General features: G+C 51.8%; 3 protein-coding genes across 8 annotated transcripts; 2 read left to right on the plus strand and 1 right to left on the minus strand.

The window, feature by feature from the left end:
- The first annotated feature begins 92 nt into the window (after nucleotides 1-92).
- Nucleotides 93-9441, plus strand: CMC4 (C-X9-C motif containing 4). Of its 4 annotated transcripts, XM_054075387.1 has the most exons (4): nucleotides 93-165; nucleotides 516-571; nucleotides 5578-5645; nucleotides 7429-9441. In XM_054075387.1, exons 3-4 carry the CDS (start codon nucleotides 5588-5590, stop codon nucleotides 7596-7598), a joined length of 228 nt encoding a protein of 75 aa, XP_053931362.1. In that variant the 5' UTR covers nucleotides 93-165; nucleotides 516-571; nucleotides 5578-5587; the 3' UTR covers nucleotides 7599-9441. The 4 variants fall into 4 exon arrangements, with proteins under 4 accessions (XP_053931362.1, XP_053931361.1, XP_053931360.1 ...); XM_054075386.1 differs by lacking the exon at nucleotides 93-165 and having other exon boundaries at nucleotides 538-667; XM_054075385.1 differs by lacking the exons at nucleotides 93-165; nucleotides 516-571 and adding an exon at nucleotides 4345-4396.
- MTCP1 (mature T cell proliferation 1) lies at nucleotides 3788-7567 on the plus strand. Of its 3 annotated transcripts, none has more exons than XM_054075382.1 (4): nucleotides 3788-3920; nucleotides 4021-4191; nucleotides 4345-4396; nucleotides 7429-7567. In XM_054075382.1, the coding sequence occupies exons 1-3, from the start codon at nucleotides 3813-3815 to the stop codon at nucleotides 4390-4392; spliced, it is 327 nt and encodes a 108-aa protein (XP_053931357.1). In that variant the 5' UTR covers nucleotides 3788-3812; the 3' UTR covers nucleotides 4393-4396; nucleotides 7429-7567. The 3 variants fall into 3 exon arrangements, with proteins under 3 accessions (XP_053931357.1, XP_053931356.1, XP_053931358.1); XM_054075381.1 differs by lacking the exon at nucleotides 7429-7567 and adding an exon at nucleotides 5578-5645; XM_054075383.1 differs by lacking the exon at nucleotides 7429-7567 and adding an exon at nucleotides 4474-4611.
- Nucleotides 9442-9585: 144 nt separating the features above from the next.
- Nucleotides 9586-16648, minus strand: FUNDC2 (FUN14 domain containing 2). The gene is made up of 5 exons (XM_054075380.1): nucleotides 16495-16648; nucleotides 15902-16052; nucleotides 14511-14586; nucleotides 13210-13344; nucleotides 9586-12566 (listed from the first exon to the last, which is right to left on the minus strand). The coding sequence occupies exons 1-5, from the start codon at nucleotides 16511-16513 to the stop codon at nucleotides 12489-12491; spliced, it is 459 nt and encodes a 152-aa protein (XP_053931355.1). The 5' UTR covers nucleotides 16514-16648; the 3' UTR covers nucleotides 9586-12488.
- Between the last annotated feature and the right edge of the window lie 8216 nt (nucleotides 16649-24864).

A 24864-nucleotide genomic window follows, 5' to 3' on the forward strand; every position in this document is an offset into this window, starting at 1 on the left:
GGGGCGGGGCTGAGCGGCGGGGGACGGGACGGGATGGGACGAGGCAGGGCGGGGCTTGCGAGCGGCAGCGGCAGCTCGGAGGGGGGGCGCGGGGTCACAGGGGCGGGCGGGGGAAGGCTTTGCTCGGCGCACCCGGCGTGCGCTGACACCGGCGCGGGGCTGCAGGTAGGTGAGGGGCGGCGGGCACGGGCCGGGCTCTCACGCTCCGCCCGGGGCCTCCGCACGGCGAGGGCTCGGCCCGGGTGGGAGGCGGTCCCTAGGAGCTCCCTCCCCACCGCCTCCCCGCCACGCACCGGCCCCGCGCCCCGGCCTCGGCCCGGCTCCCGCACCCCCACCCTCTTCCCCATCCTCACCCTCCTGTCCTCGTCCTCCGTATCCTCTCCTCCCGTCTTCTCTCCCTGCCCCGTCCTCTCCCCGCTCTCCTCGACCTCTCCCCGTCCTCGCCTTCCTCCTGCGGGGCTCACCCCCCGCCAGCACCACGTCCGTCATCTCATTTTGTCTCCCTGTTTCTTTAGATCCCATCAGCGCCAGAGCTGCCCTCCCCGCGCCTCTGCACGGCCCCGGCTGGTCGGTGAGCATCTGCTACCCCTCGCTAGGTCGGGCAGAGCGGAGTTTGGCTCGCTCGGGGCGAGTGCCCCAGGCAGAGCAGAGTCCAAGAAGCGTTAGAGTGAGTCAACATGCCCTCCCATCAGCAGGCAGCTCCTCTGATCCCTGACTTGTTGCAAGACGCAGGCTGGGTTTTTCGGGAAAGCTTAGCTCCCCACAGGCTGTGTGCGGGCGGTGGCACACGCTCTGCCAGGAGCCCAGCTGGACAGCCTCGCTCCAGAAGCTGTGTAGCTGCCTTGGCACAATGCTTGCCCAATTCACTGAGCCTCAGCATCGCTTTTTACCCTTGGTGGCAGCTGAACTCTTCTAACAATCTGACCTGGTCCCCTTTTAAAACAGAAGGTTTGTTCAGCGTGCTGAGCTCTAGCTCTGGGAATGGCCCAAGCAGCAGCTGGAGCAATTGCTTTCACCGTTTTCATAAAATATCATAATGTACCCGATTTAAAAGCAAATAAATTGTCTTCACCACAAGGTGCAGTCCCCCTCCTGGCCATTTTCACATTTATTCATGTATCGTATGGTGCAGAAATCTGCCTGGGTCCCAGAACAGCATTAAACTTCTAAGGCCTGATGCTGAGATGGACAGAATACCTGTAAGTCCCGTTCCTGTCAATGGAGATTGAGCTTTAAATCTCCCAAAATCAATGCCTTGAGCAGCTCAGACTTGTGCAATTATGGCAATGGAAACATTAAAGTCTGTGGCCAAGGATGACACTGCAGTCCTGCAGATTTAAGCTAATTGGTTTTTTTTTTGTTGGATGTGGTAGTTTTATAGATTATGAAGCAAGCAATATAAGAATCAGGTTTTACAACTTGTTTTAAATATGTCAGCTTACTTCTCCTTTCGCCCATGTCTTCCTTGAGGCTTTTTCATTGCTTTCTGATAAAATCTGCCAAAATAGGAAGTGGATATGTTTTCCCCTTCTTAAAGTTTCAGGTGCAAATGTCTAAGCGCGTACTTTTTCAAAGCTCCTGTTTCTTTTATGTGTTTGAGTACTAAAGACAGACCTGTCTTACTTCAAACCCAATTGACGGTTTTGCCTGACCTCGAGATTTTGTTTGTGGCACTGACTGGGCACCTTCACAACAGTCTTAGAGAATGATGAGAGACCAGACCGGGCCTTTGAACTTCAGCAGCTGAACTCACAGCTCTGGAGTTCGGAGGAAGCCCGGGACAAATTAGTGGGGGAAAGGGTGAAAACACTCTAATCACTGCCCATTCTGCACAGCGTCCTCTGCATGAGACCTTGTTCTGTTGGTCCTGTACCTATCACCACTGCTCTGTTCATACACAATAAACACAAACATACATGTTGTGCTTTAGTCCTCGTAGTTCTGCAGGACTGAACCAGGTTACTGTTTGGATAGGAGACCTTCCAGGAGAGTTTACTTGCCGTAGGAAATACTGTTCGCTTACTGACTAATATTTTTCAATTCTGAAGTTAGTCTTGGGTCTTCTGGTTCTGAGGGTGATGAGATACAGATATTCCCGCTTTGGATGGGATAAAAGCAAGTTCTCAAGCATTTTCGGTCATGATGGAACTTTTGGCAGTGTACTGCAGAGTAGGAGAGTATCCTGGCCATATTCCAACCTGGGTAATTACATTCAGCTGACTGAAAATGAGCAGCAGCGACCGCTGCATTGCACTGTTGGGCAAAGTGATTTCCACACGTGGGTTTAAATTTGTAAAGTGACTTAGGGTAAAGCAGAGCAAAAAGGACTTACATGTTAAGTGTCCTTAAGCCCTTATTGCTTATTCTTGAAGGCCTTGTGAGGCTTGTCGGTCTGCTGTCACATCCCTCCAGATGCCAGTGGTCCAGCTGCTGGGGCATTGCTTGGAATGACTGTGCAACGTCACAGAATGGTCTTCAGAACACTGGTGCTTTTTGTAATGCACATGCCTGTTCCCACATGTCAAGCAAGGAGACAAACAGAATGGGAGAAAAAGAAATAATAAAAGAACATTCAAAGTTTTCTTTGTTAGAAATTAAAATACCGTGACAGTGCTATTCAGGCTGATCCGTGGTTGGTGTTTGGTTTTCAAAAAGGCTGAGTGATCCTCTGATTCAAAAAAGGTAGCGAAGCACTGCTGTAAGATATAGAAGGCAACATGGAAGTGTATTTCCTGTTATATATGTACCCCCATGTATAACAATTTTTTTCTCTCCTTGACTTTCCCTGCTTTATTTTGTACCCAGATTTTCTTGCTCCTGTCTGAAATATGCTTTATAACTTCACAAGTTTTCAGAAGACCACTGTGTTTCGCTGGGGTAGGAATATTGCATCTGCTTCATAGCAGGAGGATGTTACGTGTATTACAGCTTTATTCTGTTCTACTTTAAACCTAGATAAAGAATGAAGACTGTCTGTACCATTTTGATTACCTCTTCTAGGGTTCAAAGAGAGAATCCTTTCCCCTGGCCTTCATTTGCTGATGGCTCAGCTTGATCTAACTGGTACACAGATTAACTTGCTGTTAAACAAAAATTCTGGTAGGAAGAACCACCTCAATGTCCAAAATTCCTTTGCCCCTGCTGGTATCAGTGGCTCTCTGTGACCATCTAAAAGCTGAACTACGCAAAGTCACGAGAAGCTTGTATGTGAACGGACAATGCTGCCATCCTCTTGAGAGATGAGACGAAGGACCCTTGACAATGACAGCTCTGCAAGCTCCAAATACAAGAGTCCTGCATATGGAGTTTCATGCTTTGTCTCCAGACTGATCTTCGTCCTTATTAAGCTCATGTCACCTCTTGTCACAAGTTTTGCTTTTTGGATTTAGACCATCATCAGCCACGGAACTCCTGTGTAAATCACTTTTTCTTTCCCCCACCCCCATTTTGCGCAAAGACTGTTAATAGGACTGTTAGTGGAATAAGCAAAGCCAATCTTCACAGGGTTTAGCTTTGTACCGATAGCACCTTTTGCCCCAGAATGCCTTACAAACGCCTCACAGCACGCATAGCCCAGTGTACAACTTGTCATGAAATTTCTGTTCAATTAGGCACCACCTTAGTTTCCCAAGCTGACTTTTAGGGACGTTTCATCACATAGCATCTCCCACAATAAGTCAGAGACCACCCAGCGGTGCCTTTCAGGTCTGAGAGCTTTCTCCGTGAATGTGTTCAGAGCTAAAGAGACCATGCGTGCATCCTGTGGGCTGACGCCGTCCACGTAACGGGAACGTCCTGACGTGACGGAGGGAATGGCAGAAGGAGGGCACGCTGGCACTCCTCCTGTCCGGCTGTGGGTACGACGCGTAGGTGTTTACTGCGATGAGCACCGCAAAACGTGGCTTGTGGCTGCGGAAGAGGCAAGTGTCCTGTGAGCTTCCCAGTGTTGTAGCTTTGCTATTGCAGGTGCCTCTACTGCATTGTCAGTAACTACCTGCTCTTTTTGTTACTTTCCCCTAGGAGGAAGGTATGCTGAGGGCTCGGATCCAAAGAGTTCAGGTTCCCCTGGGTGAGGCGCTGCGACCCAGCCAGCTCCCCCCATCCCGGCTGCCTCATATGTGGCAGCTGTCCCAGGGTGAGCAGTACAGGGATAGTAACTCTCGCGTTTGGGAGATAGAGCACCATCTCATGGTAAGGATGGTGGCGACAATAGACCATAGTCATGCCTGTTTGTGAAGTCGTTTGAGATCCTTGAGGGACGGCAAAGGACTGTTATTTTGTTGAAGTCCATTAGCTCGGCCACGGTAAATGTAGACGTATTGAACTTTTCCTTGTCACTTACAGCTTGGTGGTGTTGAAGAACTGCTGCTTAAACTCGTGCCTGGTGATTAATCTGGTATGTGTAGATATTACCCCTGCTTTGTATTGTGTTCTGTTTATTCCCGTTCTTTAATATGAACTTTTGTCTTTCAGGAGCAGTGGCTCTAGGAAGATGTCAATTGTATATTTTGTACAATAAATGATTCTCTCTCCACTGAAATGCAGCCACCTCTGAGGTGGAAGCAGTTAAACAACACACAGCCACATCACACGAAAGTTTAGGACAGGCAGTGAAGAGGAGTATTGTGTCCAAGTGAAACATCAGAGGGAGTTCTAGGTAGGCAGAATGTAATTGCCCCAAGTGGAGTTTGGTCAGGATGCTGGAAATAATGCCCTAGCAATATCAAAAAGCGCTGTGGGCTGGTGAATTATCAGAGATGTGAAAGGCAGCACCTCCCTAGGTCTGGGCAGGGGCAGGAGCGGGACTGTGGCTCAGAGGGAGCTGAAGTCCCACCAGTGCTTCCGGTAGCAGTGGTGCTTTCCTGTAGAGGTCTCCCATCCAACTACTTTACTGCCAGGCTTTGCTCATGTTTTGATCTCTCACAGAAGATCGCAGTTACAGGTGTCAGAGCTGCAGAAAGTCAAATCGAATGCTTGAAATCCCACTTTCTAGGGATTTGAACAAGGTGGAGCTGTCCTTCAGGTTTTTTTGGGGGGTTTTGAAGAGGCTTTCTCCTGGAACAACAACAAAAAAGCCCTCCACGGTGTCTTTATGGGCCATACACAACTAAGTGGTTTTTTTAAATGCCTTCTCTGGCTGCGGTTATCTGACTAACACCAAATCCTTGGTTGTGTAGCACTCACAGAGAGGGCTTTTACGCAAATACATGTTTTAGTATAAGGTCTAGAGGCACAGAACTGTTTAAAAGTAGTCAGCTGTGTTAATTTGAGTCTTTGCTGGAATCTTTGTGCATCCAAATGGAAAAGGACACATTTTGACCAGAGAAAAGAAAAAGGCCTTTAAGCCTAGCAACATAAAACTTCCCATATTCATTGTCCACATTACCATCCTTTAGCCAGACACAGAGAATTCTTGTGTGTGTTGGGGTCTGTAAGCAGAAATAGATACTTTTGGAAGTGTCTGTGACAGAGAGGGAGAATGGGAACTCTTTAAAGCCCTGGCTTGAAGACAGTGTCTTGCCCCCCACCTGCTGAAAAGCACATTGTTTCTACAGTAACATTTTCCTATCATTTTAGTTCTCTGACCATGTCCCAGAAGGATCCCTGCCAGAAACAAGCCTGTGAAATACAGAAATGCTTGCAAGGTACCCAGTGTCATTTTGTCTTTGTGGTGTCTTGATTTTTGGTGGAACTTGATTCCTTTAACCTTAAGACTGTTCTCCTTTTAACTTGAGAAGGAAGAAAGCAAGCACGTTAGCATCACCTGCTTGCAAAAAAACCACAATGATAACGTCTAGTTAGAACTCCTTTGTGCTTGATTCTTAATAATGAGACACCATTAGTGCAAAACAGCGTGTTTGTAGCAGTACTGTTGTGCTTATTTCAGTGTTCTCAGTGCTGGTGGAAAGATCCCATGTGTAGTCTTGGGACTCGGGCGTAGGTGGAGAGAGCTAGACATCATAATAAGCTTCCTTACAGAGCTGGTAGTGAGGTAGTGGGCGGATTGTATGAGAAGACTGCAGAGCTTCTGGCTATTTTAGGCGCAGGTCAGACAGCTGTCTGTCAGGAACTGGCAAGGTGTATGTGATTTGGCCTCAAGGTGTGAAGTGGTCTCCCTCTGGCCACCTTTAACAGCTGTTTTGTATTGGCATAGCTAAATATTTGTAAGGGAGATAATGTGATATTATGTTTTGGGGGCTGAGCTGGGGAGAGCAGGCTTTGGTATTTGCAGAAGACAGTATTTTTAAAAAATTTTGGATGCTTCTTGGAAAAGGATTTGCCCCATAGAATGAGAAAATGTTCTTCCGTGCCAGGGCAAGCTCAGCCATACGGGGAAAAAGCTCTTTGTAACTCACCTGGTGGCGCCCTCAGCCAGCATGCTCTGAGCTTTACGTGAGAATAACTCCTGCTGTTTGCCCAGGGAGGACAAGGCAGAAGGCTAAGGACGCCATGGCTTAAACCGGCCAGGCCAGTTCGACAGCAACTCGTTTCTGCCTTTAGTTTACTTGCAGACTGCAAGGGTGTAGTTAAATACAGCAGGGAGGGAGGAGCGGGTCCTGCTGGGGAAGCAGAGGGATGGCTTTGTAGGCTGCTGCAGACGGAGCAGTTGCAATCTGTGGAGGTAATACAGCCACCCCAGTTGGCTGGGGAGAAGCATAGGAGGAAAAGCATCTAGGAAAAAGTGAGGGAAAGCAATAGTCAGCTACTGGTAGATGTATGTCTTTCCCAGGATTGTGTCCAGCTCAAAGCAAGGGCTCAAACAATCCTCTCTCCATGTCCCCAGCATTCATCTAGACATTCCCTTTTACTGTCTTCATGGTTTGGAGCATTCTCCTGTGAAGGGCTGCCTTTTTTCCCCATAGTCACTGTGCTTAGAAGGTGATCTTTGATGCCGTTTTGGTCCCATCTGGGACACTGGCCACCAGTAGGACACTGGCAGTCATGCTCCTCACACCTTCCCTTTACAAATCCTGCAGTGCCCAAGGGTGCACTTGGCCCTGTTTGTCCCAGCTCCTCTTTGGATGCGCTTGTATTTACACTCAGCTGTAAATCTTACAGTGACGCAGCAGCTGGGTTGAATACCATGGATGACAAGATCCAGCTTAAAAACACACAGGCTAAAGAAAGTGAGGATTGAAGAGCAGCAATAAGGGAATCCTCATTTTTACCGTAGTGAGATGTGATAGCTACAGAACTGGGGGACTGAAGATACTCCCAGCCACAACAAGGCTGCCTTTGCATGGTGTTAGATAGCTGAAACAGAAGAGATTTCTGTAGAGCAGAAGAAGTGATGAAGTGCTTGTAAGCAGCTCTGGCTTTTCAGAGAAACACGCTGCCTAGCAGCTGAAGAGCAGGGCTAGATGTTTCCCTTCTGGGGACAAAGCCTGTTCCCTTTTGCAGACTTAGTGTCGTCTTCTTATTTTGCAGTGAACAACTACGTGGAGTCAAAGTGTGAAACTGTGCTTCAGGAAATGCGGAAGTGCTGCGCCCGGTACCCCAAGGGCAGATCCATCTGTTGTTCAGGGTTTGAGAAAGAAGAAAGAGAGAGAGAAAAGGTTAAGTCGACTTCAGAAGGAATTTCCCCACGACCTCAGTAACACAATGCAGCTCCAGCTCCAGCAGGTGCCGGAGCACGGACTCACCTGCAGAGCTCGTGTGTGTTTTTTCAAGCCTTCTTTTAGACTTTCAGGAAAGCCAGATCGCTCCTAGAACACACCGTCCGGCACACCAAAAAGTATAACGCAGTACCAACAGATGGCCTGGTTAACAGACTTATTTTCTGTACCAAAACATCATCTACATTGTCTTTGCATCGCACCTGTGTCTGTGAAAAGTCAACTTGATGTTTTTAGAATGCTTACCTTACTCTAATCCATCCTTGCTCTCAAAATGGAGAACTGGAACCAAATTATTCTGGCTTCTGGAGCGAGAGGTACAGGAAACGAGCTCAGAAGAGTGAGTGAGTTTAAGCATGACACATAAAACAAGCCCATCTTAACACAGCAAAGATATTGCTGCCATCAGTAGTTCCAGACATTTGCCTGTCCAGTGGTTCAGGGTCAAGAATGGGAATCAGGTCTGGCAGTTGTTCCTAGGTCTTGCATAGATCAAGAGTGACTACAAGTCACTTTGCCCAAGTGCCTCACTTTCCCACTGGACAGACTTTTGGTTACTTTATATTTGAATTGCCTACACGCTGCTATTTGCATGACAAAGATGTTACAGAAACATTCAGGGATTGCTACAGGAATAGGATTTTTTTAAAAAAGCAATATTTGATTGAAAGATCTGACTGTTGATATAAAATTTATAAATTTATGTATAATTGAACACCTTTAAGCAATATGTTACAAACTCAGCGTGGTTCGACCCGCTGGTACCCAGTGGCCTGTCACAAAGCCCTGGGCTAGATCCAAGAACTGATTTAGGTGCTGCTTACAGACAAGCAGTTACAGGTACTCGCTTTCAACTTTCTCACTCTCAGCCGGCTGTGTCTGGACCCCAGGGAGAGATGGCTTCTCAGAAGCTCTCACCCGTGCAGCAGAATTTCCTGTGACCTGTAGGAAGAGCTTGGTAGACAGGTTCCTGCATCACTCTTCAGAGTTGCTGAAGTCTCTCCGTCCCCTGTAGCAGGAGTCCAGGCACCTCAGTGGGTGCCGAGTCTACTACAGGGCCCAGGCACCTACACATCAGACTTCAAACCCACTAGGCTCCTAACTCTGTCATTAGATCTAGCCGTAAAGGACTTCTGTGCTGTGATCAACTACAACTTACTTATGAAATACAGCTTCTATAAACAGATCACTGTAGTCTAGGCACAATAGTTAAAGTGTATTGAAGCCTAGAAGAGCAAACCATCTGTATTCACTGCTCTGAAATACCATGATACAAAATAAATGACTGGAACAAATCATCGTCTCTGGTTATTGTTTACTGGGAATACCACGTAGCTGCAAGCTGGGTAGCTTGGCTGCCACTCACAGTCCAGAGCTACATGTGATATCATCATATTTAAATAGAAGCTGCTTGGTATTTTTATAACCAAGGCTCAAGATCATAATAATTCAGAGCTTGCCTTCCCCTCTTTCTCCCCCCAAAACTAAACCCCTCCAGACAAAATAGGGGTTTTGCATTCTTGAAATGCAGGGGAAAGCGATGCCCATATTGTGAAGCAGCCTCAACAATGACAAATAACTTGGTTTTCCCTTTTGCTCTATGTGAACAGGAATGGTGGAAAGTAAGTCACTAAACAGATGATTAAAAAAACACGCAGGCTTCTGTTGTGCCTATGAGAAAAGGCCTCATCTCCATGCCCATTTCTACTTGCTCAGCAGGGAGGCTCTGAAGCTGCGTTGGCAGAATCACCTCCTGCCCCAGAAGCATCCTACTCTTTGGGAATGTCTGTGACTGGTGCCGAGATCCCCAAGGAGTGGGGTTTATTAGAGCAGCCCACGGTTACCTGCAGAGAACGGTGGCCTCATGCTACCGGAGTGGCTGTAACTGTTCCCGTGAGTCAAACACAACACAGGTTACAGCAAAGCCATGCTGGTTCCCAAGAAGTCAACAGGCCTCACGCATAGAAGCTATTAGAGCAAAACCGTTTAATAAAATATCACTTCAACAAGCATTTACATACAATATATAAAACCACTTTAAAAGCCTAGTGTGTTCTAAACCTTCTCGTACTGGAACAGACGCCAGCAGTTGTTAAAACAAGACCAAAACGGGCAGGGGTGGGAGGAGGAAACAGCTCATCTTGGCATCTGCAATAAGGAAAATGCATTCCCACAGAGGCTGACTCAGCATCAAAGCTTCCAGTGTGGGCCCGCAGCATCAAACAGTGCCAGCCACAAGCCCAAGATGGCACAGCAGAAAGATTTGCCAGATCCTGATGTCTTTGTCCATTTCCTGCCTGCAATCATATCAAACCCAACATGAATCTGTGACCTATTTCCCCTTCCAGCAGCAGCTGAGGTGTTTAGGCTCCCCCTCTGGGCCATTTCTCTCCATAGCAGCAAGCTGGCACCCTGTGAAGCAGAACCCAGTACAGCCTTCCCTGAGGCAGGGCAGTGATTTATCAAAGCCTGAAAAACATTCCTAACGTCTGTTATTGATTTACTTTGAACTCAGTCATTGAAGAAAGCTTTGTGGAGCTCAGTGCATCTCAGTAGAAGTTGTGTTATGCAGCATACCAGGCAGAGGGGCAGCAAGTTTTCCTACAGGAGCAAGAGATACCCTGCAATACAAATGTATTAATTCATGCACATTCAGCCCTGCAGAATCCCTACATAAAAACCCAAACCACTATCATCATCTGTCATTCTACTCCCCAAACACAATTCATTTGCTGCATCGCCTCACTCCTGCAGTCCTGGATGCCTGTTAGGAAGACCATCATAAAATGGATGTGAGCTCAGCTGCTCCTTCATTCTCCTTGTCGGTGTATGGCAGCACAGGAGAGGACACCAATTTATCTTTACTGATTACCTACAGCCTCTTTTCAGATCCTGTAGATAAGAAAACCTCAGCTAAACCCACGTCTTGCTACCTTGACACTTCAATCAACAGGGCAGGGGTTGGAACAGGATCATCTTTAAGGTCCCCTCCAACCCAAACTATTCTATGATTCCGTGATTCTATGAAAACAACTGCAAACGCTCATCCCAAAACCTCTGGTGGAAGAACTCACTATTCCAGCTCTTCCAGCAGCTCTCGGGGGAAGATCCCCAGTTCTAGCCATACTGAGAGCAGCAGCAGATGATCAGGAAGGCACCACACAGCACTGGAGATGGGATACAGCCACTGAGCTAGGTGCTGTGTCCCTGTCACCCAAGCAAATCATCATTCCCATGTTTCCTATTGAAGGATGAGCTGGCTTTCACACAAAAAACCCCATTCTTGTCAAGAACTCCTACCTGTAGCTGCTGGAGGACAACACTCCACCACCAGGCAAGCCCCTGCGCTCTGGGGAAGGTAATGTCAGTCCAGCTCAGCCAATGCAGAACATCTCTAAGGGACTCATAATTTTGGTAATAATATTCTTTTGTAGGTTCAGGTCCTGCTCTGCACACAGCAGCAGTGGGACAGACTGCCCCAAACCAGCTGAGCTCTGCTTCTGGGCTGCGACATCACCTGCAGGAGAAGAGCTGCAGCTGATGGAAGGAAGCAAGCAGATTTTTTTTGTGATAAGGTAAATGCAAAGAAAAAAGGAACCTAACTAAGGCGAGGCAGTAAGCATGGAAATGAGCCACTCTGACAAGAGCACAACCTGGTTTTCCCAATTTTTGCCATTTCAGTTGTTTGCAGAGACCAGGGAGATGGAGTTTGTGCCCTCCAGAGGCAGGAAGAGAACTGCACTTCAGATTTCACATCCTCCCTCTGCCACCACTCCAGCTGGTAACAGGGACTCTGGACCAGTACAATGTACCTTAACAGGGATGCATCTCCTGTCTGAAATCCTGTCTCACATGGTTACTGCTCAAAGAGCATCACCCACACCGAAGTGGCCAGAGACGGTCATGGTAAACGTAGAAAGGCCCCTCTGAAGCCCAAGGTGATCTACAGTAAGTGGCACAGCTGAAACACACACCACATGCACCAACTGGCCTGATACAGACAGGTCAAGCATGCTGGAAGCCTGCCCACCACAAGGGAGTGTCTCTGCATATTTCACAGGCTGAGCGATCAGCTAGCAAGCAAGAAAAGAGCTCTACAGTGCAGGGAGCTTGGTGACTTTTAGAACAAATGATGAGGAAAGGGCCTGGAGAGTCACCCATGGTGCTCAGTTTCCATTGGCAGTGCCAATGCTCCAATTCCAGTAAGGGGTATAAATAACAGCAGAGAAAAAGTCAATTGGCCATCTACGTGCAGTGCAATGGCAAGGGAAGGGCAGGAGAATCCCCGGCACGACATTCAGCATGAACCTGTTCCTTATTCACCTGCCCTGGACACAGCCCAGCTGTACCCTGGCACTTCTGCACCCAGCCCAGGGCAGCCGAGCGCGTTTGGATGGCATACACCATCTCTGCGCAGAGGGAAGCACAGGCTTTCCCGGTATCAGGGCAGGAAAGGTGCAAGCTAAATAGCAGTGAACACATAACAGTTGTTGTACACATAATACTGTCAGACAAATGCACAGGTAACAGCCCCGAGCACCTGGGAAGAAGCACGTTTAAGAGATTTCTCTGCCACTACTTGTTTATGAGGCTGCAACTCATCAGAAAATTTAGGACTGGGCATATTTGGTGGGGAAAAGAATCACAATGATACATTGAGTCATAAGCTTTCATATCAATCCCAGCATCCTAACAGTCCAGACAGAGGAAAAAGTTGGAAATCAGAAGCAGCGTTGTGAAAAATAAGGGCTGGAACCTGTGAGCAGAAGGGACTGAGCCCGTCGACAACATCCTTTGACTTCTAAGTGAGAGAGAACAGTAGCGGAGGAGGGCAAGGGAGGCTGGGCATGAAAGGAGAGTCGAGTGCAGTTTCTAGGATGCCATTCCGAGCAGGAATCCTCCAGCAAACCCTCCAGTCAGGATAACATTCTTCTTCAGAAATATGATCACCTAAGCAGGGGAGAGAAGAGCCAAGAGTGTTCAACAGCAGCAGGTCACCTGCCCACCCTCCCCACCAGAAGACATCCCTCAGGCTGGTCTCCTAGGTGAGTGATGCCTGGAGAGAGGACACTGCCTGGGTCTGGAAAAGTATCCCACCTAGCGACCTCCCCTCCCTAACGTCCCCATCCCATGTACAGCTCCTGAACTGATCCAGTCCCAGTGCAGCCCAGATCCTCCAGGAGCTACAGTCTGAGCCTACACGCTCCAGCGTTCTCTCACAACCAGCGCAGCCAGTCTGACAGATGGGGCTGCTGACTATGTGCCAGACCAGGGTAACTAGGCCACTCTGCTGCCAGATCTACTCCACTTCCCTGTCAGATGGAAAAGCTACTTCTCCCCACAACGCCAGCATGTTTCTCCCAACCCTGAGGAATTTGTAGCAACACACGGTGAACCAGTGTCATGCCCAGAAGCCACCTTGGCTGTCACAAATATGCATAGAAAGCTTTGCCGTCTCTCCAGTTTTGCTGTCATGCAAGCATCCCCTCCTTATATTTGCACGATGGAAGCTCATTAAACCCCAGGAGTCAATCCTGTTCTCTGCTGCTCATCCAGCTGAGCACCTGCACACGTCTTGGGAGAGTTTTCTCACCTCATCCACTCTGCTTTTTACTTCTGGAGGCATTTTGTTACCACTGCTGTGAAATTTCAGCTGCTGCTTGGCTTTGTTCACGTCCCGTTCCACTAGCTTCCAGTCCACTTTGATGTATCCTGTGTGGTTTGCAATCTAGATTTTTGAGGTGTGAAAAGAAAGTTCCAGGAGTGAAGTCCTGTATGATCATGGTTAAACAGACCTTGTTGCCTACCCACCTGCTCTGACCACAGCTACCTCGAACTTCTCAATCCAGTGGGATGAGAGGATGAGCACACTAAAAGTTGGACAAAGGACCCTGTAGCTGTATCAACTGTCCTGCAACGTTTGCCTGCCACAGTGACGCCCTAACAGCGGGGCACACAGTGCAGTCTGTTTCAGATCCTATTCTCCAACGTAGAGCTCACACCACCACTCCCTCACAACTGCCACACGTACCGTTGGGACTCTCTGCAGTTCTCCTGCTGCTGTGGGTGGACACAGCTATTAATAGCCTGTTCCTCTCTAAATATTTTATCTGGTCAGGATGATTCAGCTGTGAAACTCCCTGCTCCGAGTAAGCTTTTGGCTTTTAGCAGAACAAGCGGAGCCAGAAAAGTGGGGAAAACGTGTCACACATGAGACAGTGCCTGAGAAGCAAACAAGTAAGAGTGAGGCCCAAGAGCTGTTCTGCATCTTGCAGGGTGTACAAGCTAGACGTCCACTCCACATTTGAGCAGGTCCCTGAGTGCCAGGATTCTTGGAAAACAGGAGAAATGTTGGAAGACAAAGAGAGATCTCCATTTCTCTCCTCTTCCCCGATGTTTTACAGAGAGCCCCATCTGTGCCAGCCTGACTCCTCAGGGAGCCAGGCAGATGGGAAGCCTGTGAGAGACATGGACAAATGCCCCTGACATCCAGGGCGGGTCGTCCCTGCACACCACCCCTACAGGCACAGGACTACATACAGGAGCCAGTTCTGACCAGAGAGTATGCAGCAGCAGCAGCAGCGTGGTTTGCTGCAGCCAGAGCCTGCCTTCTGCTTCACTCGGGTGCCCCCACAGTAACAGCCCCCACATGCCTTTGGCCCAGCCTCTGTCAGAAGACCCTGCATGCAGAGCATCTTCTGGCAATCCTTAAGTTCACGCACACTGAGGCTGCTTTTGCTGCTGCATCTACGCACCCCAGGGAACACATGCCCTTGACACCTGCAGCCACACAGAGCTGCTAGCAGAGCGGGAAACCAGCCCCACACATCCCAGCCAGCCTTTTGTCCCCACCGGCACAGTTCTTGGAAAGTCTGTCCCACTGTTCATACACACCTGAAGGAGGAAAAAGCCACCACCCACTGCTGTTGCTGCCAGCTTTCCAACTTTCTGGAAGATGAATCCAGTACACCTACAAATCAACAAGGATCCAGTCAGGAGGGTGAGATACCAAGCACACACTCCTCAGTGTACTTCCCATGGGCAAGGCTGCCTTTGACTGTAACTACCCATGGCTTGGAGACAGCCTGATGAATGGCAGAAGAAACCCTCGTGCAACCAGAGCGAAAAAGAAAGCATTTGTGCCCAAAGTGATGCTTTATAGCTTTTTACTTCTCACTACTGTATTTCAGCCTTCTGCAGTTTTGATTCTTATGTCTTCAACATCAACCTTCTCCCAGAAGAGTCATCAGAAACACGTGAGTTCACCAAAATTCACAAGTGTGATTTGAACTTTGTTTTAACTGGTATCTATCATCTCTGAAGGGAAATTAAGCAGCACACCTGCTGCTGCTCCATGAGGAGCAGATCACAAGGCATGTGTCTTTGTTGCCCAAACAATTGCTCACTTTTCATTTCTCAGATGCCAAAACAAGCAGACAGCAGAGGTCTAAAGACATACTGGTCTCCAAACTGAGTTACGCACTCTCAATGTGAAAGACATCACTGCAACCACCAGAACTCAAGCAAGTGCCACCCTGTTGCTCAGTCACGCAGCAAAGGGCGAGCGCATTGTAGCACTGCTTTGATCACAGTTTCCCTATCAATGCTGAAAAACAACAGAGTGACCTGCTCCTACCCATTTCTGAATACACACCCTTAGCGAAGACACAAGAGAGACGTGGACAGTTCATATTTTTATCAGAAAACAGAGATCTGTAATGCACTTTTAAATGGAGATGAAGAGAACATACATAGCAAGAAGCAAATCAGTGTGATTACACCAAGTTTTCAACTCAAATAATGCTGCTGTGGGAATGAAGTTTCAAGCCCCAGAAACCCCCAGCCCCAGCACTTGCTACAAGCAACAGGAAACCACAGAAACTATGCCCATCTCTACGCAGATGCCTGACACACATCCACCTCCAGGGAAGAAGGTATCCTTGTACCAAGAGGCTCATATTTGCCTGTTCTACACTCAACACCACCACTTTACGCTAAAAAGTTAAGAGAATTACCTCACCTCAAAAACTAAAGCCTGATGCCATTTTGTTCCCTAGGAGACGCTCTCAGTCCTTCAGCTCCACGTTAAGATCCAGCTTTTGAGGCCTCCCACGGTGCAGCAGAGTACGCCAGGGCACAGTGGGCTGAGCAAGCTGGACATCTGCCTTCCCTGAAAGGCTGCCAGATGACCACTCTGCACCTGTCAGCCTGCTCAAAAATCCCAGCTAATGCCTGCAGGCATCTTGCCTGCCCCAAGCAGTGCCCGCAGCCCCAGCACATCTTACCATCCCGTGACCCCGCCGATCACCAGCTGCGTGGCCACATTGTATTTCTCGGCGCTGGACCCGGAGCTGGGGGCGAAGATCTTGCGCCACCAGGGTCGGTTCTTGGTGTACTCCGCCAGGTCCAGCACGTTGAACGAGTTCTCCTTCGCACCTGCGGGCACCCGGGGAGGCTCAGCGCGGCCTCACAGCCCCCGCCAGCGGCCCAGGGCGCCCCGGGCACGGGACCCCCACGCGGTCACACGGCGAACCCACCCCAGGACCCCGCTCCGTCCCCCGGGAGCCTCAGCCCCCCTCGGGCCAGGGCCCCGCACCATCCCCGAGTGAGGAAAGGGCGTGGGCGGAGAGGCCTGTCCCGGGAGCCGCCCCTAATGATGCCAGACCCCGGAACCGGGCGCCGCGCGTTGCCAATGGAAACGGCACCGCACAGGGCACGTGACCCGCTCTCCACCGGAGTGCGCCGAACCGAGAGGAAAGAAGTAGGAGGTTCCCCCCACACCCCACCACCGCCGCCGCCGCAGCCATCCCGACCCGGCCCACCTCCGACCCGGCCCGACCCGACCCGACCCGACCCGACCCTGCCCGGCCCGGCCCACCTCCGCCCGACCCCGCCATGGCGCCGCCGCCGCTGCTTAACGTGATCACGCGGCGTTAACGACACAGACACACACCCTCCGCGTCACGTGACCGCGCGGCACTAAAGGACGCTGCCTCGCGTCACGTGGCCACACGGTGGTAAACGACGCGCGCGCCCCCGCGTCACGTGAGTGCACAGGTCGGGCGCGCTTCCGTCGTGGTGACGTGACCACGCGGTGTTGCGCGTGGACGTCGCATCACGTGGCGCCGTCCCTGGCGCATACCTGGTGCTGGGACTGCTGTTGTTTCCCCGGGATCGGCGGTCCCTCCGCTGCCCGAGCCGTGACTCCCCTGAACTCCTGCAGGACAAAAGCTACCTGTGGAGGCGGCTGCCCAGGCAGCGGCACAGCCGGGAAAGCTGGGCTACGGCAGGGAGGGACAGAGGTCCTGCGGGACCCTCCCCGCGGGTTTACGGGGACCCCCCCCCTCCCCCCCCCCCTCTCACGGGGTCACCGGGAAGCCAGAGCGGGAGCAGGGAGTGTCCACCGCAGAGGTCGGAAGAGCCTGTTGGCAGGCCCGGGGTGTCCCGGGAGCTGCAGTGGCACCACCCGTGTCTCCTGCACTGCTGTGATGCGGGGGACCCCGCTGGATGGAGCAGTGTGTGCCCCCCCGAAGCAAAGCAGGGGCCAGCACTGCCCCGGGGGCCGAGGGGCCGTGTCTCACACACAGCTGGGGGCTGCTCCCCACAGCAGGGTTGGGCTTCGAGACGCGGCTGTCTGAGGTGCCGGGCGCCAGGCAAGGTGCACCCAGCCAGATGGGTGCTGTGGGGGTGTGGGAAGAGCCGGGTGTCCAGCCCAGTGCCCAGCTTGTGAGCCCCAAGGGCACTGCAGACAGGATGATCCAAGGGGCTTTTCCTTCATAACCACCTGGAGAAGTAGACTGCACTCTGCAAGGGTTTATTGACTCTCTGGCAACAGGGAACCTCCTACATTTGCTCTCCTGGGCAGCTGAAGCTCCATGGTATTGCTCAGGATCAGGCCTCCCCTTTGCCCCCACAATGATTTTCAGAGTCCTAGTTGTCCAGTGGATCACAGGGCAGCTCCTGCCGGTGCAGCGTGGTCACCCTTTGGTAACCCAGTAATCAGATGTAGCTGTTAGCAAGACTGTCAGACAGATCCTACACCGACTACTGAGCAGCCAAGAGCACCAGGTCTCTGCTGGATCTTCACCTCAGCTCTAGGCAGGGCTGGCAGAGCAGCTTCCCCTGGAAAAAGATATAAGTGGTGGCTGAAGAGGGGATGGCTGATGGGGAGGGTGGCTGTGGGCAAGTCAGCGCCTGGCGGCAGTGTTTCATCTTGGAAATCCCATCCAATCACCAGTATCAGGTGGCACTGGGGTCTCCTGCACGTCCCATATGTGGTGGACTCCCATCCCTGTGCAGCACATGTCTCTGGGTTTGTCTCCCTGCAATGGGCAAAGGGACATGTCCCCATGTCCTGGGGCCAAGCAGGATTCCTCTTGTACCTCCTCCCTAGTGCCAGCTGGAGTTCCCCCTGCAGTGGGGAAGGAGCTGGGCTGGCAGGGGGCTGGAGGGACTGCAGGGCTGAAGGCTCCTGTGCAGCGGGGTCAGACCCAGCTTTGTACAAAGGGTGGCACAGGGGCCAGTGGGTGCAGCAGCAAAGACCGGCACTGGCACCTCAGAATCACTAGGTTGGAAAAGACCTCTGTGATCATCGAGTCCAACCATTCCTATCAGCCACTAAACCATGTCCCTGAGCATCACATCCACCTGTCTTTTAAACTCCTCCAGGGGTGGTGACTCCACCCCCTCCCTGGGCAGCCTGTTCCAGTGCCCACTGACCTTTTCTGTGAAATTTTTTTTTCCTGATGTCCAGCCTGAACCTCCCCTGGCAGAGCTTGAGGCCATTCCTCCTTGTCTTATCCCCTGACACTTGGGAGAAGAGCCGAGCTCCCTCCTCTCTAAAACCTCCTTTCAGGTCGTTGTAGAGAGCAATAAGGTCTCCCCTCAGCCTCCTCTTCTCAAGGCTAAACAGCCCCAGTTCCCTCAGCATCCTGCAGCTACCGAGGCTCCCTGCAAGGCACCTTCCTGGCAAGCAGCCCTATTCGGCTCAGGAAGCACAGGCACAAAAAGGCATTCCCCATCTCAAAGACTTCCTCTCCTTCCTGGCACCATCACCTCACAGCCTGCGTGGCTGGGCTGACCTGTGGCTTGCCAGCCCAAGCCAGCTTCCAGCAGCCACGCATGGTCAGACTGAGCGGTACTGGGCAATGAAGTAGTCAGCAAAATCATGTCCTGTCCCCCCCAAGCAAATGCCCACTTGCAGAGCCCCCCAAAATGCTCTGCAAATGGACCAGAATGGACCGTCAGCAAGGCACCATACCTGGCCAGCTCCATTAGACGCCAGGGTCCCGCGTAGACAGGAAATCTCTCCCTGGTGTGTAGGGACCTGGAGGGCTGTGGGGTCCTGGGTCTCCCAGGCTGATGCTCTGGTGGCTCAGTGTGATGTGGCCCTGGGCACACAGCACTCTGCCACCGGGCTGCTGCTTTTAGTATGGTGAGAAGAAACGTCTGAATTCCCCTTCCCCCGGCTAGGACATCCGTGCTGGTGCAGGGCAGCCACGTGGGGACAGCCCCAGCTCTGCGGGGGCACTCTGCAGCTTGCAGAAGGGAAATCTGCAGCTCAGCCCTGTCAAAGCAAGAGCACGGGGATTTTCAGTGGAGTTTCTTTCTCTGCCACCGTCTCTCTCTCTTTTCTCATTTTCTGGAAATGAAACAAACTTGGGCTCCTGCCCTTCACGCCACTAGGTGTCTATGGGTGGGGGTGACAGCCCTTCTTCACTCCCCCTCAGCTGCCATGGGGACTTTTCAGTGCTGGCTGGCTCTTCCCCAGTTTTCCCGCAAAGGAAAGGGCTTCCTGCTCCCTCCTTCCAGCAGCTGGGATTTCTGCCAGCCAGGTTTAGAGAACAGGAGGGCAGGCTGAGCAGCGTGGTGCGAGGCACAGTGCTGTGCTGAGAGCAGCAGTGAGCTCCTGGCTGCCCCTTGAGTTGTCCCTCCTGCTAAGAAGTGCTGGTTTTGGAGAGTGAATGGATGCAGCCATCGTGGAACACAGCAAGTGATACCGAGTGGCTGTTCAAGATACAGGTGCTTTCTTTCTTGACTTGCCGCTGTCTTGCAGGTGACCATGGGCAAGTCCTGCTGCTCCCTGCAGCAGTTTCCCCAGCTGTAAAAGGTGAATGACAATTCCTGGGTTCACCATAATCTTCTCCTTCAACTCTTGCCTGTTTTCTGTCCCTTTGGCCAGGATCTCAGTCCATCTTTCCTGAAAATCTCTCCATCTCACGAGCCTGCATCCTCTCCTGTCACTGCCTGGCCAGCAAGAACGGACGTGAGGAGACAAGTGGAGCGCAGTGCATGGACACCCATGGGCACTAGGTGTTTTGGGATACTCAAGCTCAGGGCTGTGTCCCAGCTACAGGCACAGCCTGAGTGTGGGGGCCATCAAGTGGAGGGCTTCAGGCTATGATGAGTTCTCCTTTCTTCTTTCCAATGATCCAGAGAAGAGTGTTCTTGGACAGTGTTTCTCTTCAACACCCACTCCTGTGGAGTGCCGTTAAACTCCTGTTGTTAGATTTAGCCCTTTTTGTGGCTTGTGGTGTGACGATGCCAGGGTCAAGCAGCACTGAGCACTGGGTGGGTGGGTAAGGCAAGGCACCAGCAAGCTCTTTCCCCATGGCCCCAAGCACAGCATTTCTGGAGGAGAGCTGCTTGCGGGGTGCTTTGTTTAATATGGACAGCCCTGGGAACTTGGGGCTTATTCCAGGAGTTTTTGCAGCAGTCAGGGTGTCTCAGGAGATGAGCCGAGCACGGTGCATGACAGACACCAAACACCCCTTGTGAACATGACCCCATCTCCAGGCTGACCTAGCAGCAGCAGCAGCCCTCAAAGCAAGCCCCTGGAAAGCAATTCGTCTGAGCTTCATTTAATCAGCCAGGGTAATTAGGTGACTTAAGAAGGACGTGAGTCTGGAGGCTGCTCTGGTTTCCTCTGACAGCAATAGCTTCAGCAATAGCATCCTCTGGCTGGTGAGTCTCTCCCGAATGCTCATCCTCCCCAGCTCCTGCAGGCTCAGCCTCCTGGGCGCCCAGTGTCAGGAGCACAGCCGTTGTGCTCCCATTCCTGAATCATTCAGAGACACCTCTGACGTGAGATATGAGAGAGAAAGGAGAAATGCTCCGTTGACCCACTTACTGCAGGGAAAGCCAGGAGAGGAGAGCAAGTTTATTTTTGATACCTCCTCCACATTGGCTTCTCTGCTCCAGGGCTAGGGAATCCCAGGGCTGGATCTGCCAGATACTCAGGAGTGTTGCTGCCATTGCCCCACTGTGCCGCTGCTCCCTTAGGGTCCCCCTGTCTGTGAGCTGCAAGGGGCTGCAGCTCCTCTTTGCTTCATCCTTGCCAGGTGTGGTGGTTGAGCAAGGTCTGCCAGGTATTTCTCCATCAACCCAGGGCTTTGGTTCCAAAGGAGAGGCTTTCTTTCCCCCAAGGCTAGGCATGGGCTTTGCTCCTGCTATGATTTATCTACATTGGGGCCAGGGTTTGTTTCTTCACCTAGTTTGGGTTTGCAGCATGGAGACAAAAGGACCAGAGAGATGCCTTTTTTGACTGGTGGGTTGGTTTGTTTTAATATTTTTTCTTTTTAACTGAGGTGGCGGGCTTTGAAAAAAGTAGCTCCCCCTAAAGGACCTTTGCCCTTGCAGAGCATGGTGGGGTTGGTTACACAGTACAAACACAACCCCTGTGACTAAACCCCAGTGCTGGCTTGGAAAGGAAGCTGGAAACCCTCACAGCATCCTTCACTCCAGCTGTGCAGGGAGGTGCTGGAAAGGTGACAAGGATTTCCTGCGGCATTTGGTGAAATGAGTCAGCAAGGCACGCATCCAGGTGGGCACGGCCAGCAGGCTGGGCAGGAGCCAGTTGGCAGCGTGCACCTGGCAGCACAGGAGGAAGCATGGCAAGCCCATGTGGCAGGGACTTGCCCAGGGCATGTCTGTGGAAGAGCAAGGATGCATCCTGCTGACCCTCATGCTGACATTCCTCTTTCTAGAGCAGCCGTGCACCCCAAGTCCTCCTCAGGGCAGGCAGGGTCCAGCTGGCATGTGGGAAGCAGCAGGACATTCTCCACCTCAGAAATGCTGGTACAAAGGGCCATGCCTAGTCCTTCCACTGGATAACAGTGTCATGTGGCAGAGCCAGTGTCTTGGTGCCCTCTGCAGATGTGAGAACTGGGGATGGTGAGTGCCCACGGGTAACTGCTGCTTCTGAGATACTTTGCATTCCTAAGAAGCAGCCATGAGTCACTCACTTGCTCTCTCATTTACACACAAAAAAAGTCCCAGTAGAGATTAGACACAGCTCACTTTGTTCTGAGTCATTTTTATCTGCCCCAGCCCCATATTGAGCTGAGAAGAGCACAATTCAGGGAAACAAACAGTGCTTTCTGCATGCACGTGTGTCCTTGGCTCTGGCCAAGCAGGTTTCTCTGGGACTCTTGGTGGCAGGAGCCTGTCCTGGCTTCCCTGTCACATTTGCGCAGGAGGACAGTGTCCTGGTGCTGCCTCATAGGAAGGTTTGTGGACAGGCAGGCAGACGTGCTCACACTATGCCTTGCTCTTGGCAGGATGGGAATGCCAATGCGTCTCCACAGCTCCCTCGAAGGCGCAGCCATCTGCAACTGCCTGGCCCAGCCCAGCCGTGCATGGGCGACGCTGACACCTTGACCCACACAAGTTTGCAGAACCCTTGGAAACACCAGGACTGCTAATGCCGTCTCACTCGCTGGGGCCACGCGTGCTCTTGCTGGGGCAGGTGGGCTCCAGCTTAGCAGGCAGTGCTGACAGAGGAGCTGGGCTCCCTGTGGGTACCTGGCTGTGCTCAGCACACTCCTCTCTCCACTGACTCTCATATGCCTGCACCATGTGCAGCAAATGCCAGGATCTGGGCCCCCTCTCCAAGTTATTTTTAAGTATCCTCCAGTTTCACACCTGGATTCCCCTTCCCACAGCCTTGAATATCTTGATAATGTAATTTTCGTTCTCCCTCAGGTTAGACTCCATCTCTCCAGTTTGCTCCTACGTCTCTGGGTCAGGAATCTGTAGCTGCCTCTTGGGAGCTGAAAATGGTTAAACCCAACAATTTGTCAGCATAAAAATTTCTGACTGTGTCCAAGCTTCTCCAACTGCAGCCCCAAAGGGAACCTTTGCCTGACTCCCCTCTACGATTCCTAGGTGATGTTATCCATGGTGCCTGGAGCATCCCTGCCAGGATTAGAGGCAAGAACCCTCCATGCTAGCACCAAGAGCTAGAGCACCCATCCTCAACCCTCCTGCATGACCATCCCATGCTGTCACTCTCCCGCTGCCCTCTGCACGGTCATGTTATCTGTTTGGTGACATTTTTCCCATCTGCTTGTTTCTTTTCCAGCCTTTCCGGGTGAGCACAGTTTCACAGCACCGGGAGATTCCCAGATGAGATGACTGGAATAAAGTCACGTCCATACTGCAGGGGACACCGGTGCCAGAAGCACAGCCCGGATCTTCCACATCTGCCCTGGACCTCTGGACAACCCTTTCACCTCCAGCTCTGAACAATATCCTTCTACTTCACAGTGCCAGGGCAGGTGGTGCAAAGCACCTGAGGCATCCCAAATGTGTCACACCGCTTGTTTTGCCCCAAAATACTTGCTGGGAAATGTGAGGCGAGTTGTTGCTCATCTTCCTCACAAAGAAAAGGAGCCCCAGCCCAGGCGCAGAGCCAGCCGTCAGCGTATGAGTTGGAGGAAATGTGTTTCTTGCTGGCTTTTTGCCTCTCTGGGAGCAGACTGGGTGATGTGGGGGGAGCACTTTCTGCCCCAGCTCCTGCAGCGTCAACCCTGGGCAAGTGCAGGAAGGAGTGGGCAGCTCCCGGGCGGGTTTGGGTTTTACACAGCCTGAGGGGGAACCCCGCCAGTTCTCCTTGCTGCTGCTGTGGGAGCCCCAGCTGGACACAGCTGCCTGGGACGGTTTTCCCTCTCAGGCTCTGGGCTGCCGTAAGGAGAGGGGTGGAAAGAGAGGGAGTGTCCCCCTGGCCTCTCTCTGAGGGAAGGACACAGGGAGCTGTCACCAACCCCATGGACTTGGGGTGCTATTGCATGGTGAGCCTGTGGGGCTGGGATGCTCAAGGTAACCCAGGCTGTGCTGGGTTACATGGGACATGGGGACATCAGAGAACGTGTTCCTGCATCTGCTGGAATTGTCCAGCAATTCAGGGGCTCAGCTCTGAATCTCCTGACCCATCCCTACCAGTTCCACCTTCCCCAGGCTAAGGATTCACATCCAGGACTCAAAACCACCCATCCACTCACATTCACACTGCTTCTTTCTGTTGCCCAGGCATGAAGACTTATCACATGGGTGCTTCTGCACGCACTGGGACTGTCACTAAGGGGACACAGGCCTCGTTGTGCTTCTGCTGCCCTACAGCATGATATACGGGAAGTTTTCCCACCTCACTCGCCCAGCGGACGCCAGGACCATGCAGGGCGTTCCTCCTCATCTTCCTGCCTTCGTGAGCAGAGGGAAAACCATGTGCCGGAGTGTGCATGTGAGCACGTGTGTGCACTTGGGAGGGTTGCAGGGGATTTTCTGGGCTTTAAGAAAAGAGATATTGGAAATTTGTGAGTTTCAAATGGAAGAAATTTGAAAAAGTATTTCAGTGCATCTTCTCTGGGTTGTTCTGCAGGACCCTGGGAGAAGGGAAGGGTGAGGAGCAGCTGGCAGGAGGGGGACTCCCAGGGATCACCCCAACCCTCTCCCTCCCATGTGTCTCGAAGTGAGATCGTGTGGCTAAATCATCACTTCTCGGGGTGCAAGCACCCAGGGGAAAGGGATACACCCCACATATGTGCTTGCATTTGTGCATTCCTGGCTATTTCCTCGCCTCCTCCTGCCCCTGCAGATACAAAGCGCCCTGCAGGCTCCCAGCACTGGAGAGCATGGAACAGCCTCTCCTGCTTTGCAGTAAATAAGCCATCTGCATCCTGAAGCCAGGTTTTCCTCTAAATTGCCATTTCCTCAAGCTATGTGGGCTAGCAGGTACAGAAGGCAGTTGCCGGCTCCCTGGGGTGGTGGGTGTTGCAGCCCCAGGTGCAAGCCCAGACTGATCTCTAGGGGGAATGAAGGCTCCCGTAGCCTGGGCACCAGCAGGGCACTGGCCTGCGAGCCACTCTCCTCCTTCCCCTTTGTGGTGAGAGGGAAGGTGGGACCAGGCAGAGACCACACCTAAATTCCCCTTCCTTTGCAACCCTCCCTTTCCTCACCTCTCTCCCAGACA

Source organism: Cuculus canorus, chromosome 10 (assembly GCF_017976375.1).
Source record: "Cuculus canorus isolate bCucCan1 chromosome 10, bCucCan1.pri, whole genome shotgun sequence".
Taxonomy (NCBI): domain Eukaryota; kingdom Metazoa; phylum Chordata; class Aves; order Cuculiformes; family Cuculidae; genus Cuculus; species Cuculus canorus.

What these genes read in the sequence shown, in the direction of transcription:
- MTCP1 (XM_054075382.1), top strand. Translation starts at nt 3,813, where the DNA reads ATGGCAGAAGGAGGGCACGCTGGCACTCCTCCTGTCCGGCTGTGGGTA. An exon ending in GGCTTGTGGCTGCGGAAGAG is followed by an intron (nt 3,921 to 4,020) that starts GCAAGTGTCCTG and finishes ACTTTCCCCTAG; the next exon opens with GAGGAAGGTATGCTGAGGGC. An exon ending in AGATAGAGCACCATCTCATG is followed by an intron (nt 4,192 to 4,344) that starts GTAAGGATGGTG and finishes TGTCACTTACAG; the next exon opens with CTTGGTGGTGTTGAAGAACT.
- CMC4 (XM_054075387.1), top strand. Translation starts at nt 5,588, where the DNA reads ATGTCCCAGAAGGATCCCTGCCAGAAACAAGCCTGTGAAATACAGAAA. An exon ending in AATACAGAAATGCTTGCAAG is followed by an intron (nt 5,646 to 7,428) that starts GTACCCAGTGTC and finishes CTTATTTTGCAG; the next exon opens with TGAACAACTACGTGGAGTCA.
- FUNDC2 (XM_054075380.1), bottom strand. An exon ending in ATCGGCGGGGTCACGGGATG is followed by an intron (nt 14,587 to 15,901) that starts GTAAGATGTGCT and finishes GTTGATTTGTAG; the next exon opens with GTGTACTGGATTCATCTTCC. An exon ending in TAAAAAGCAGAGTGGATGAG is followed by an intron (nt 12,567 to 13,209) that starts GTGAGAAAACTC and finishes TCCCCTGCTTAG; the next exon opens with GTGATCATATTTCTGAAGAA.